At 40.3% G+C, this 14,117-nt stretch overlaps 1 protein-coding gene across 1 annotated transcript in view; it reads left to right on the plus strand.

The window, feature by feature from the left end:
- The first annotated feature begins 602 nt into the window (after nucleotides 1-602).
- The window catches only part of LOC137237167 (thioredoxin domain-containing protein 9), a 30,664-nt gene continuing 17,149 nt past the window's right edge, over nucleotides 603-14,117 (plus strand). The window contains exons 1-2 of the mRNA XM_067760494.1: nucleotides 603-1,058; nucleotides 1,147-1,506. Coding sequence (XP_067616595.1) covers nucleotides 882-1,058; nucleotides 1,147-1,506 — 537 coding nt within the window. The 5' untranslated portion in view covers nucleotides 603-881. The remainder of the gene's footprint in view (nucleotides 1,059-1,146; nucleotides 1,507-14,117) is intronic.

Raw genomic sequence — 14,117 nt, forward strand, 5'->3', positions numbered from 1 at the left:
TGATCGGTGAAAATTCGCACATTCACACGGACAGTTCTCGACTCAGTTTCAAAACAAAACTTTAGATTATTTAATTAAAATTTTAAAGAGAGATAATCCTTACAAATTTATGTATACAGAATATATATGGGGTTTTTGTTGTTATTAAAATAATAGTTTTATTTATATTAAAGCCTTTATCATTTTTTTTTTTAACTTTGAAAAATCTCCGAACACCATTCCTTCATTATATGACATTCGACTGCCTAGTCCACTGCCTTCCACTCTATTCGAAACATAACCTCTACTTAAGCTGCCAAACTATATAGTAAACAATGAGTAGTAGTGAGTGCGTAGTACATTTTACTTGCGCTATTGAGTGAAATGATTTTTGTGTGTCAGGCAAATAAATGCGCGGACATAACAACCGGAGTCATTTTTGAGTTATATATTTTAGATTTAGTGCGCAAAGAATACGACACTCTTGTAATTTGCCGGATTGTTTGTATACCAAAACAATAAAAAAAAATTGGTCTTTTCTTTGTGATTTGGGAATCTTTACCGGTGAATTTTGTTCCAAATGAAAATAATAACTGGCAACCACGACGTTAAAATCGACCAAAGTGAGTGACAAATGCTTTCTTTTCTCATGTATAAACGCATATAAAAATCTTCATCTATGTAAAAATCCATAAAAAATTAAATAATAGTCGTATTTTTAACAGGAAAAACTTCATTTGAACTTAAATTGTGTTGTTTTTGTCGCTTGGTACGCAATAGAGTTAATTGTTACTGAACTAATTGTTCGCATTCTGTTTATTTGTTCAATATTGTTACACCTGTCACACCGGTTCAAAAGCTCTCCAAAAAACACTGCACACTATCCCCAGTGATCAGCGAAAATGGCTAACTTGTTGGAAAATCAATTGCTGACTGCAACTCAAATGATTGAAAAACAATTGGATCAGCAGCTTAATCAGTTGGACAATTTGGATACCGATGATTTAAAATCCTTAAGAGAACAGCGACTCAAAGAAATGAAGGAACTGAATCATAAAAAACAGGAGTGGCTTAAAAATGTATGTTATAATATCCTTCAATATCTACGTTTATTTCTTTTATCATACTAGGGATGTGCCTGTGGGTAATAAACTTTATTTTACATAGGGTCATGGAACATATACCGAGTTGGTTGACGAAAAAGAGTTCTTTGAAGTATCCAAAAAATCGCCAAATATTGTTTGTCATTTCTATAGAGATTCTACAGAACGCTGCCGGATTGTTGATATGCACTTGAAAATACTCGCAAGCAAGCACGTTGATGCAAAATTTTGTAAAGTCAATGCAGAGAAGTCACCTTTCCTAACTCAAAGATTGCGCATAAAAGTTATTCCCACAATTGCTTTAGTCAAAGATAGTAAAACCAAAGACTTTATAGTAGGATTCACAGATTTGGGCAATTGCGACGATTTCTCAACTGAAATGTTAGAATGGCGAATAGCACAATCTGGTGTCATTGATTACAAGGTAAATTAAATACATTTATATCTCAAAGTACATGTATTTTCGGCTAGGAACTTAATCCGTCGGTGAACCGAACAGCTATCATCGACATTCACTAAGAACATGTCTATTTATTTCTCAACTTCCATTAGGCGAACGTCGTAGATGTCATAATGCTGTTGTTGGCGATAGACACTCTGAAGGTTTTGAGTAGTGTTATCGATTTTGATGGTTCATTGCCGGATATAAATCCGGTAAGGTCCGATAACAAGCACCAATAAGGTACCGGCATTTTTTCCGACCAAGGACTGTCATTTCAATGTTGCGCCCTCCCACAAATTGTCATCCTCCCAGCAGCTCCTTGCAGCGGGACTGCTCCATATTCTCTTGCTCCGGGAAGGTATTGAATCCAATCCAGGTCCGTCTCCTGACCCCGGTCCTGAGAAATGGTTTTGCTGCATCTGTCGGAAAAGAATCTTTAGGACGGCCATACTCTGTTCAGTGTGTCTCGTGTAAGGGATGGTTGCATCGGACAGGTTGCTCTGGGCTTGATCCCAAAATCCGACGTTGTTGTTGTTGTCGTTGTAGCAATGCTCGCCCCACCTAATAGCCGCGACCGATCACAAATTGTCATCAATATCCAAGGAAACTTGCCGTTTCAACAGGGGTGGACCATAAGGAAAGGGGTGTTAGAGGGGTTGGTTCCACATTACAATTAAAGATATGGTTGGTGTCATGTGGGGACACATTGCAAGCGGGGCATACATTTTGTATGTCGGGGTTGATTCTGTATAGGTAAGAGTTTAACCTGTTACAGTATCCAGAACGAAGTTGAGCAAGAGTGACACGCGTTTCCCTGAGGAGTATGCGTTCCTCTTCCGCGAGTTCTGGATATTTTTCTTCAAGTACTGGATTCACCGGGCAATTCCCGACATAAAGGTCCGACGCCTGTCTATGGAGTTCACCAAGGACCTGCTTGTGTTTTTTCGCTTCATACGGCTGGGTTCTCAGGTGCCGTATTTCCTCAAAATGCTTACGGAGATGACTCCTTAGGCCCCTAGGCGGTGCTGGTTCGTCAATCAGATGTCTGTTGGGATGCCCAGGTTTCTGGGTATTCAACAGAAACTGTTTGGTCAGCATCTCATTTCTCTCCCTGATGGGGAGTATTCTCGCCTCATTATGCAGATGGTGTTCTGGGGACATAAGAAGACAGCCCGTGGCGATTCTGAGAGCAGTATTTTGGCAGGCCTGTAGTTTCTTCCAGTGGGTAGTTTTTAGGCTTGGCGACCATATGGGTGACGCGTAGCACGTAATCGGCTGGCTAATTGCTTTGTATGTGGTCATGAGCGTTTCTTTATCTTTTCCCCAGGTACTGCCAGCAAGGGATTTGAGGATTTTATTACGGCTCTGAATTCTCGGAACAATTGCGGTTGCGTGCGCACCAAAATGTAGATCCTGATCAAACGTCACACCCAAGATTTTGGGGTGTAGGACAGTCGGTAGCGTAGTGCCATCGACGTGGATGTTCAATATGGTCGACATTTGGGGCGTCCATGTTGTAAATAAGGTCGCGGAAGATTTAGTCGGTGACAATGCCAGGTTTCGCGAGGCGAAAAAACTGGAGAGATCAGGGAGATAGCCGTTTATTTTATTGCATAGCTCATCGATCTCTGGGCCTGGGCCTGTGGCCATTATTGTGCAGTCATCGGCGTAGGAAACGATTGTGACTCCTTCCGGTGGTGAAGGTAGCTTAGATATGTAGAAATTAAACAAAAGTGGGGATAGGACACCACCCTGTGGCACCCCTTGTTTAATTCTCCTTGGTTTTGATGTTTCGTTTCTGAATTGCACCGATGCCTGCCGACCACCCAGATAATTTGCGGTCCACCTTTTAAGACATGGGGGAAGGGTAGACCCTTCCAGGTCTTGCAGTAATGAGCCATGGTTGACCGTATCAAAGGCTTTTGATAGGTCTAGCGCGACGAGTACTGTTCTATGGTGGGGGTATTGATTCAAACCGTAATTTATCTGGGTGCTAATGACATTTAGCGCGGAGGTAGTGCTATAGAGTTTTCTGAAGCCATGCTGATGAGGGGCTAGCTGCAAATGTGCTTGGAAATAAGGGAGCAAAATGGCTTCAAGCGTCTTTGCCACTGGCGATAGGAGAGATATCGGACGATATGACTCACCTACGTTAGCTGGTTTCCTAGGCTTTACTAGCGGGACCACCTACGACGTCCACGTAACTTATAAATCTTTTGTGGCTCTTTGCTGTTCACGCCCAAGGGCGTCCCGTAGTCTACGCCTAAGCGCCCCCACTACCTTCCAGCAGCCCCGCTACTCAGCAAGCCACAACAAGTACCCGCTGCTGCTCGCGCCCCATGGCGCCAACAACTCAAACAGCTGCTACCACTCATAACTACTATCTTCGTAGTAGAGTCGGTAGTAATGCTGAGCATCAGCCCCTGCCTCCGTCTCCTCCCCCCCCCCCCCCCCCCCTCTTTTCCGGCAACAATCGTGTAGGTCAGGGAAACACCCTTAGTCCCTACCTCCGTTTGCACCGTTTGGCAGCACAAAATATATATGTTTGCGCCATCCGCCCAATGCAGCTCCTGTCTTGGGTGGTGCCACTTTCCTAGATGTTCTGGTCTCCGCGACGGCAACCCCCCGACGGGTTTCATCGCGCCATGTTGCCAGGTCGCAAACCCAAAACATCCGGGTACCCCAATGCTTGCCCAAGGACGCCCAGTCTCAGGGCCACATAAGCAATTGCGTCCTAGAATTCTGCAGTTAAACTGTAATGGACTAAGTGGGAAGATTACGGAGATAGTCGATTTCATGAAGCGGCACAACATCCGCATTGCTGCGATTCAAGAGACTAAACTCAGCAAGATCTGCATTGCAGATCTGCTCTGGGTATAATGTCCACAGAAAAGATCGCGAGAGCGGAAATGGAGGCGCCTCGCGTTTATCATACACCACTCTGTGTAATATTATATATTTGATTCTGGCATCGACCGCAGGGACAATGTCTTAGAACGTCAAGGCCTATCTGTCCGGTCAGGCGATTCAAACCTAGAAATCATCAACATCTACATCCCTCCTGCCACCTGTTGCCCTAGTAGATACCGCCCTAATATCAGCGCCTTACTCACTGGCAACAATCGCATTATCTTAGGCGATTTCAATGCCCATCACGATCTATGGCATTCAAATATGCGGGCGAACAGTAGGGGTGAGATGTTGGCGGATCAAATAGAAGAAACGACGTTCTGCACAATAAACGGAGACGCCCCCACACGAATGGTAGGAAGCTGTCACAGTTCGCCAGATATCTCAATCGCTGGCGCAGGACTCGCAAACTGCGTCAAATGGCAGCCGATGGTAACATTGGCATCCGACCACCTGCCAATAATTATTTCGCTCGAGCGTACCGCCGACTTCATCGTCACAGAAAAACGCACTTTCATAAACTTCAAAAAAGGAAAGTGGGACGAATATAAATCTTTTACAGACAACCTCTTTTCTGCCCTCCCTATCCCGACTGATGCCAGCCAAGGGGAGCGTGCCTTCCGCAAGGTCATTGAATCCGCCTCGGCACGTTTCATTCCCGCAGGGAGAATTCCCGAAATTCGGGCCCACTTCCCGGCGGAGGCCGCAAAATTAGCGAGAGAACGTGACCTTATAAGACAGTTTGATCCAGGCGACCCCCAAATAAGGGATATAAACCAACGCATCAGATTGCTTGTGGATGAACACAAGTGGGCGAAATGGGAGGAGCACCTAAGAGGTTGTAACCTCTCTACCGGTGTGGGTAAACTTTGGTCCACCGTAAAGTCCCTATCGAATCCGTCTAAGCACAAAGACAAAATTTCCATCGCTTTTGGCGATAAAGTGATGTCGGATGCGAAAAAATACGCGAGCGCTTTCTGCCGACAATATATAATGCATTCTACGGTCGACAAAGATAGACGGAGGGCCAACAGACACGCACATAAACACAAATTCAGCGCGTCACCAATCACCATCACCGCTAAAGAGGTTGAGGACGCCATTGGTCACGCTAAACCATCCAAAGCAGTGGGCGCAGACGCCATAGCCATGCCGATGCTTAAAAGCCTAGGGAAAGAGGGTTTCAAATATTTAGCGCATGTCTTCAACCTGTCTCTTTCCACCTTTGTCATACCCGAAAAATGGCCAAGGTGGTCCCGCTACTAAAGCCCGGGAAACCAGCTAACATAGGAGAGTCGTATCGTCCGATATCTCTCCTATCGCCAGTAGCAAAGACGCTTGAAGCCATTTTGCTCCCCTATTTTCAAGAAAATTTGCAGCTAGCCTGTCATCAGCATGGCTTCAGAAAACTCCATAGCACTACCACCGCGCTAAATGCCATTAGCACCCAGATAAATTGCAACACCCAGATAAACATGGACGTCCCAAATGTCGACCATTTCGAACATCCACGTCGATGGCACTACGCTACCGACTCCTACACCCCAAAATCTTGGGCGTGACGTTTGATCAGGATCTATATTTTGGTGAGCACGCAGCCGCAATTGTTCCGAGAATTCAGAGCCGTAACAAAATCCTCAAATCCCTCGCTGGCAGTACTTGGGGAAAAGATAAAGAAACGCTCATGACTACATACAAAGCAATTAGCCAGCCGATTACGTGCTACGCGTCACCCATATGGTCTCCAAATCTTAAAATTACCCACTGGAAGAAACTACAGGCCTGCCAAAATACTGCTCTCAGAATCGCCATGGGCTGTCTTCTTATGTCCCCAGAACACCGTCTGCATAAATGAGATGCTGACCAAACAGTTCCTGTTGAATACCCAGAAACCTGAGCATCCCAACAGACATCTGATTGATGAGCCAGCACCGCCTAGGGTCTTAAGGAGTCAGCTCCGTAAGCAATTTGAGGAAATACGGCACCTGAGAACCCAGCCGTATGAAGCGAAAAAACAAGCAGGTCCTTGGTGAACTACACAAACAGGCGTCGGACCTTTATGCCGGGAATTGCCCGGTGAATCCAGTACTCAAAGAAAAGTATCCAAAACTCGCAGAAGAGGAACGCATACTCCCCAGGGAAACGCGTGTCACTCTTGCTCAACTTCGTTCTGGATACTGTAACAGGTTAAACTCTTACCTATCCAGAATCAACCCCGACATACAAAATGTATGCCCCGCTTGCAATGTGTCCCCACATGACACCAACCATCTCTTTAATTGTAATGTGGAACCAACGCCTCTAACACCCCTTTCCTTATGGTCCACCCCTGTTGAAACAGCAAGTTTCCTTGGACTCCCGTTAGAGGATATTGATGACAATTTGTGATCGGTCGCGGCTGTTAGCTGGGGCGAAGCACTGCTACAACAACAACAACAACAGGTACCGGCACCACTATCTCAGGAACGGATTCACATGACCACATTTCATGACAAAATTGGGGCTGTCAGACCCTCGCCTGCCAATTATGTCTATAATACATTCATATTGTACCAGATTTCTCCTCGGATAGGTGAGGTTGGCAGTTGGGTTGCGGAAGCTGTGTAGCTATACGTTTTTTATTACGCTTATCAACCCCTTGGGGAGTGTTATCGATGTTGATGGTCCTTTGCCGGATGCAGATCCGGTACGTTCCGATAAAAAGCACCTTAAAGGTACTAGTCCGACCATCCCGGGAACGACCACATACAACACTAGGCCATAACGCTCACCCACCCCTCAATTTGGTATTTTAGTCGCCTCTTACGACAGGCATACCTACCATGGGTTTATTCTAAGCCCCCCAACGTCGTACTCCCTTATAACTTCATTTATTCAAATGTACGTTCTAATCTATTGGTTCAAACGGAGTGTATAGTTTTTAACATAGCATGTAGTCATCGTTGGGTTGGTGATTTACATAAATCATTACCATGATTTGCATAAAATCATTACATCCGTTGTGGTTTTGTGCACTGTAGGGTTAGGCCATCATTGGCAGGTACTACCGTAAAAGTATGCATATAAATTTTATTTATACACGCTTAACGTGGACATACCTAATGTAATGATTGGTTTAGAAAAAGAAATTGTTGATATGCTGATGGTTAGCGTTACAAAGCAATTGTCTTTATTGACGAAATTCATTTCTATTTATACAAAAGTTCTTAACCTACACATACATGCTTACATTAATGTTTACATACTAAAAGTGCATGACTTAATAATGAGAAATGGTTTGTCAGCTTATTATTATTATGACCTACATATTGTCAATATGATCCGCTCTTGAGCAGTTTGGTATGACGCATCAATATATTGGGCGATTTGGCAAATGCGAATGAACTCATGGTGGTTATCTGCGTCAATTAGATATGAAAGTTTGTTTGTAAGTATATTCGTTAAGCGTGTTTGAACTGAGGTGAATTCCACGCAATACTACACTAAAATATGTGGATAACTGACTCATAGAACGATCCCACATTTGCTGCAACGACAACAGCAACGGCAGTTTGCTGACCGATATGAGTCCGGCATGCTCCGGTACTACTTCGGGGAGTATCTTTATCACTATAAGAAGCAGCAGGCGTCTGCAATGGCCAGTAGACTCACCTTGGTTATATCTTCTCCAAATGATGTTGAGCGATAACTGGCCATCTAATGTGAAGGAAAGCAGAATATAAAGTTACAAATCACTACCCATTTCGGCACCGGGTCTGCGCTGCACATATGGCACTGTATGAACTGAACTTCATTATGTTTTAACCCTGTAAAAGTAGTTGGTTTTCGGATCCTATCGACAGATAACCTCGCTAATTTCTTTTAGAAATGTTGTGTCGGCTAAGTGGAGCTAGAACTACAGATTCGGAAGTGAGATCAAGATACAGATCATGTTTGGTTTAATTTCTGCGAACTTGCTGAGACAATCATCCCAATTTTACTTCTTGTTATATAGCAAGGATGCCACAAGGTCATGGCATACCGCTTTACCAAAATATTTAGGATTTTTTAACGTAATTTAACATAAAATAAGGCACTGCCTACGTTACACAAAGCCCTGCTAACGTTACACGTGCGAAAACTGAGTATCTCTACATATAATAAAATTGTAACCGTTGATCTCTGTACATTGCAGATATACAGAAAATAAAAAAAGAAGCCAGTGGAATGCAAATAAACAGTTTTAAAATTTCTGTCGGTCTTACTGTCTGTCTGTCCTTATGTTTGTGCGCGGGTCACTAAAATTGGAATGTTGGAATTGAATGAAACTTTCACCATTGCATTACTAGATGTCTACTTTAAGATTTAAGATATCTCTTATTTCGATAGCCCAACCAATTTTGGAGTTATCGACCAATATATGGGCCAAGGGTGATCCAAAATGTGTTAGTACAATATGGGTATCAAATAAAAGGTACTGATGAGTGCTGCAATAAGTAATTCTATTAAATTCAATATCTCGAATTGTTTCAGAGATATCTCCTTAAATATTGGAGGGAAATGGATAAGGTTTGTAAGATTCATTGAGACCTTCATCCTAATTTTACTTTATGATATATCGCAAGGGTGTTACAAGGCTGGTTGTGATTGCATTACACAAAGAATGGAAAGTTACAGTTACGAAAATTGAGTAAACAAATTTAATTATTCTCGAAAGAATTTCTGTTTTTTTTTGTTGGCGAACGTGGACGGGCTTGAACTGCTTTAGATACAGCCTTTCCTAGCGACTGAACAGATTTGTAGGCCGTGTGGCGTTCACTCTTATCATCGTCGCTAACAGCTATATTGTCATGATTGACTTTAGCCAATCTCATTCCTGCTCGACACTTTCTTACCCTCTCACGAACAGCTTCTCGATTTGCTTTTTGAATTTCATTCATAGCTTTCAGTGGTAATTTTTTCACATCTGCTCTCTTTTTTCCCTATATTTCTTCAATAATACCGCTTGTTGGTTTTTTTTTTTTTTTGTAGTCCCCATATTGAGGCGAGCTCTTCAGGTTTTCTTTATTTATTTATTTATTTATTAAAAAATTTATTTACATAACTAAATTACATACATAAACGTTAAATTAGGCAGGCAACTAACTACTGTGGTCTTCGGCCTAATAGAGTAATTTCGATACGTATTCATAGTAATATAAATTGAGTAATAAAAAAAAAAAGAAAAAAAAAACAAAAAAAAAGGTTTTCTTTATATTTTTTATTTTTCTGAGCTTTCCTCTCCTGTGTAAGAGAACGGAAAGGAACAATTTTATTTTAAATAAAAAATCACTGCTAACGTTACATATTATTTAAGCTAACAATGTTTTCAAATCTTTGGAAATTTAACTTTTTTTAATTGAACCGTGAGATAATTGAGTAATAAAAAAAAAAAAAGAAAAAAAAAAACAAAAAAAAGGTTTTCTTTATATTTTTTATTTTTCTGAGCTTTCCTCTCCTGTGTAAGAGAACGGAAAGGAACAATTTTATTTTAAATAAAAAATCACTGCTAACGTTACATATTATTTAAGCTAACAATGTTTTCAAATCTTTGGAAATTTAACTTTTTTTTTTTTTTTTTTTTTTTTTTTAATTGAACCGTGAGATATACGTGCCCGAAGAAGATTTAATGATGAACTGTACGAGCTATACGCAGACATCAACATAGTCCAGCGAATTAAAACGCAGCGGCTGCGCTGGCTAGGCCATGTTATGCGAATGAAAGATGATGCTCCGGCGAAGAAAGTGTTTCTATCGGAACCCGCCTATGGAAGCAGAGGTAGAGGGCGGCCCCCACTCCGTTGGAAGGACCAGGTGGAAAACGATTTAAACTCCCTTGGTGTGACCAATTGGCGCCGGTTGGCGGAGCGAAGGAGCGACTGGCGCGCCTTGTTGGACGGCCATAACCGTTTAGACGGTTAAGCGCCAATTAAGTAAGTAAGTAAGAGATATACGTGTAATATTAAAAAAATATATAAACAAATTAAATTAAAACGTATTTTAACATGTTTTAAAAAAACTTTTTTGGTTTTTCACTGCTAACGTTGCATACGATTTTTGCGGCACATTTATTTTTCACATAACTGCTAGTTGGAACATAACTTTTTTAAAAACTTTACGTGTTATGATATTATAGCTAATTTTCTAATAGATAAAACTTGAACTGCTAAATTTTGTCGCAACAAACACGTTATATTTACCTTTTTGTTTGCTGAACTACTTCCGACCATATTTTTTTTATTCACAACGTTTTATAAAAAGAGCGAAAGGTTAATTTAAAACGACTAAAATTGAATGACACTATTTTCAACAGCTACTATAATATGTCATGAACCCCGCAAGATCCCAGTGCTTGCAATATTTGACAAAAAAAACAAAACTACTTGGTTTACTTTCCCAGAAAATCGGTCATATGTGTATGTCTTTATTGGGTAACATCTCGTAAACAAGTATTTTATAGAGAAATAATAACATAGCATCACAAAAAAAACGAAATCACCATTATCTTTGGAAGTTGCTGGTCTCGGCTTCTTTCGTATATTTGAGAGCCTTACATTAGTCAATAGAAAATATTTCAAGCGGTGGTGCGGCTGAGAAGAGACCGTATAATAAAGTCAACCTTCACGTTAAGAGGCGAAATATACGTTCGACCAAGCAATGACTCCCAGCCTGGCAAAATTTCGGCACTTGATAAGATGCATTGTTTCTAAAACGTACATATTTATATATGCTGGTGTGTATGTGTTAGGTTATTCTATAACTTTATTTATGTATTTCTCTTTTTTTCCCTTTCAATTTATACCCTCTTCAGATTTAAATGTAAAGATGGCCCATTTGAGTAGCGTATGTAATGTAAGCATTTTACTTTCTTCTAATTGTCTAATAGTTGTCTTGGGCTCTGTGCATAGTGTACCTATACCAAGTGTGTTCACTAAGCGATAAACGTCAAAACTACAAACAGCCTCGCTCACCTGATGGAAATCTCAGGTCTAGAGTCGCATTTTTAGTCTCAACGACAACATTTTTGACTACCAATCGTATGGACTTTTCAATTTTTCAATCATTCGGAGCATTCGGTAATGGTATCCATTTTGAATTCGCTGTCATTCCGAATCCAGCGAGTGCCTGTCAGAATGCTTGACAGATAAGTCAACACACTTGTACTTGTACACTATGGCTCTGTGCATGGTGGAATAACCAGGTGAAGTAAGCCGTCAATTGTCTCGCTCTAAATTCTTCTTTGTTCTGACATTCGGCTATCTGAAAATTTTTCACCAATGTTGTCCACGAAAAGTGTTGCTTTTTGCATTTTTCAGGAGTAAAATATGCCACTTTTAGTACTTTTTTCACATAAACTATGAGGTGAATATCTATAGACATTTACTGGATTTAATTACAGAAATTCATCAGTTAGGGTATCTTTGGTGTTCTCTTCTATAAGTAAGGCCGTGCTAAACTAATACTTCCATATTAGGCCGGGTCGATTTGTGGGGAGGCAAAAAAATCGTCCATTGCTCTGTGAAAATTTATTCTAGGGATCAAAATAAGAAACTTTGCCGAAGGAATCATACCTCTTAAAACGAATTCTGATGTCGCCCCTTTGGGTCGTAGGGGCAAATTTTGAAAAATCCCACTTTGAAATGCCTATGTTTTTTCTTTTTGGAGTTTATTTTTCTCTTTAGAAATTTATTTAGTCAGAACATATGTAAATGAAAAAAGGAATTTAACTTAGTAATAGATAGATAATAGTCAAAATTTCGGCACTTGATAAGATGCATTGTTTCTAAAACGTACATATTTATGTATGCTGGTGTGTATGTGTTAGGTTATTCTATAAGTTTATTTATGTATTTTTCTTTTTTCCCTTTCAATTTATACCCTCTTCAGATTTAAATGTAAAGATGGCCCATTTGAGTAGCGTATGTAATGTAAGCATTTTACTTTCTTCTAATTGTCTAATAGTTGTCTTGGGCTCTGTGCATGGTGGAATAACCAGGTGAAGTAAGCCGTCAATTGTCTCGCTCTAAATTCTTCTTTGTTCTGTCATTCGGCTATCTGACAATTTTTCACCAATGTTGTCCACGAAAAGTGTTGCTTTTTGCATTTTTCAGGAGTAAAATATGCCACTTTTAGTACTTTTTTCACATAAACTATGAGGTGAATATCGATAGACATTTACTGGATTTAATTACAGAAATTCATCAGTTAGGGTATCTTTGGTGTTCTCTTCCATAAGTAAGGCCGTGCTAAACTAATACTTCCATATTAGGCCGGGTCGATTTGTGGGGAGGCAAAAAATCGCCCATTGCTCTGTGAAAATTTATTCTAGGGATCAAAATAAGAAACTTTGCCGAAGGAATCATACCTCTTAAAACGAATTCTGATGTCGCCCCTTTGTGTCGTAGGGGCAAATTTTGAAAAATCCCACTTTGAAATGCCTATGTTTTTTTCTTTTTGGAGTTTATTTATTTAGTCAGAACATATGTAAATGAAAAAATGAATTTAACTTAGTAATAGAAAACAAATTAAAAAAAATTATTAGAAATTAGCGTTTTTACAACCCCCTTTTAAAACCAAGGCATCACTGTGATGCATTTGCATGTCGTAAACATAGTTGTGTGGGTTTTTTATTCAACCGTTTTAAAAAATGAAGGTATCACTGCGACATAATTGCAGATCGTAAAATTGTGTGTGTTGTTTTTTTTAAGCCACTACAAGACACAGCAGGTAGAATTGAAATTGCCCCCACCCAAAAGTTCGACCCAAAGGGGGGGGGGGGACATCAGAATTCGTTTTAGAGATATGGTTCCTTCTTTGATCCCTAGATTACGATTTTCACAGAGCAATGAACGATTTTTAAATCGACCCGCCCTAATACATATGTATGTTTAATTTCATATTCAACCAAGGATTTTCCCCTGTACAGTACTAGTGAAGACTTTCGAAGAATGTTTTTCTTATTCCTACAAGAACCCCAAAATTGTCGTATTATACCTTATTTTGAAAAAACTTCGGCTAAACAGTGGTATGCTAAATATACAAAAAATTGTAACTCACTGTTGCTGTTTGGCCCTAAAAATCAGAACAGTAAGATGAGAGGAATGTTACACTTAAGGATTGTTATTTAGAATATATGAATCCAGCTCGTTTCGGATCAGTATCTTATCGTTCTACGCCGACCACCGCTGGGCCAGTCTTTCCCCTGACATATTTTGGTAAATAATAACTTGGTAACATTAGTAATACATCATGAATTAAACTTTCAAGAATTTTTGGGGATCTTCTGATTAAGTTTGTTGTTATATATTAGAAGAGCATATTTTTTAATCCCGAATCTCAACGAAACATCAATAAAGCAGATGAACATGTCAATGAATTTTAAGGGAGGAAACACATTTAAGATTATCACGATCACTTCCAAGCGTGACTGTAAAACTTTTCATCGAACCCGAAACCCATTTAAGTTCCGCCAAAGACAGAAAAGTACAACTAAATAACTGACGTACATATTGTAAACCCACTATGTACATGTAGCTTAAGTTATTACAAGTTAAGCAACCCTGTTGTAAATATTGTAAAACTATCGATAGGAAAATAGAGGGCAACCTTGAAAATAAATATGGTGGCCGGCACTTCCGGTAAATCTAAAGACTAGAAAAGTCGTG

Source organism: Eurosta solidaginis, chromosome 1 (assembly GCF_040869045.1).
Source record: "Eurosta solidaginis isolate ZX-2024a chromosome 1, ASM4086904v1, whole genome shotgun sequence".
Taxonomy (NCBI): domain Eukaryota; kingdom Metazoa; phylum Arthropoda; class Insecta; order Diptera; family Tephritidae; genus Eurosta; species Eurosta solidaginis.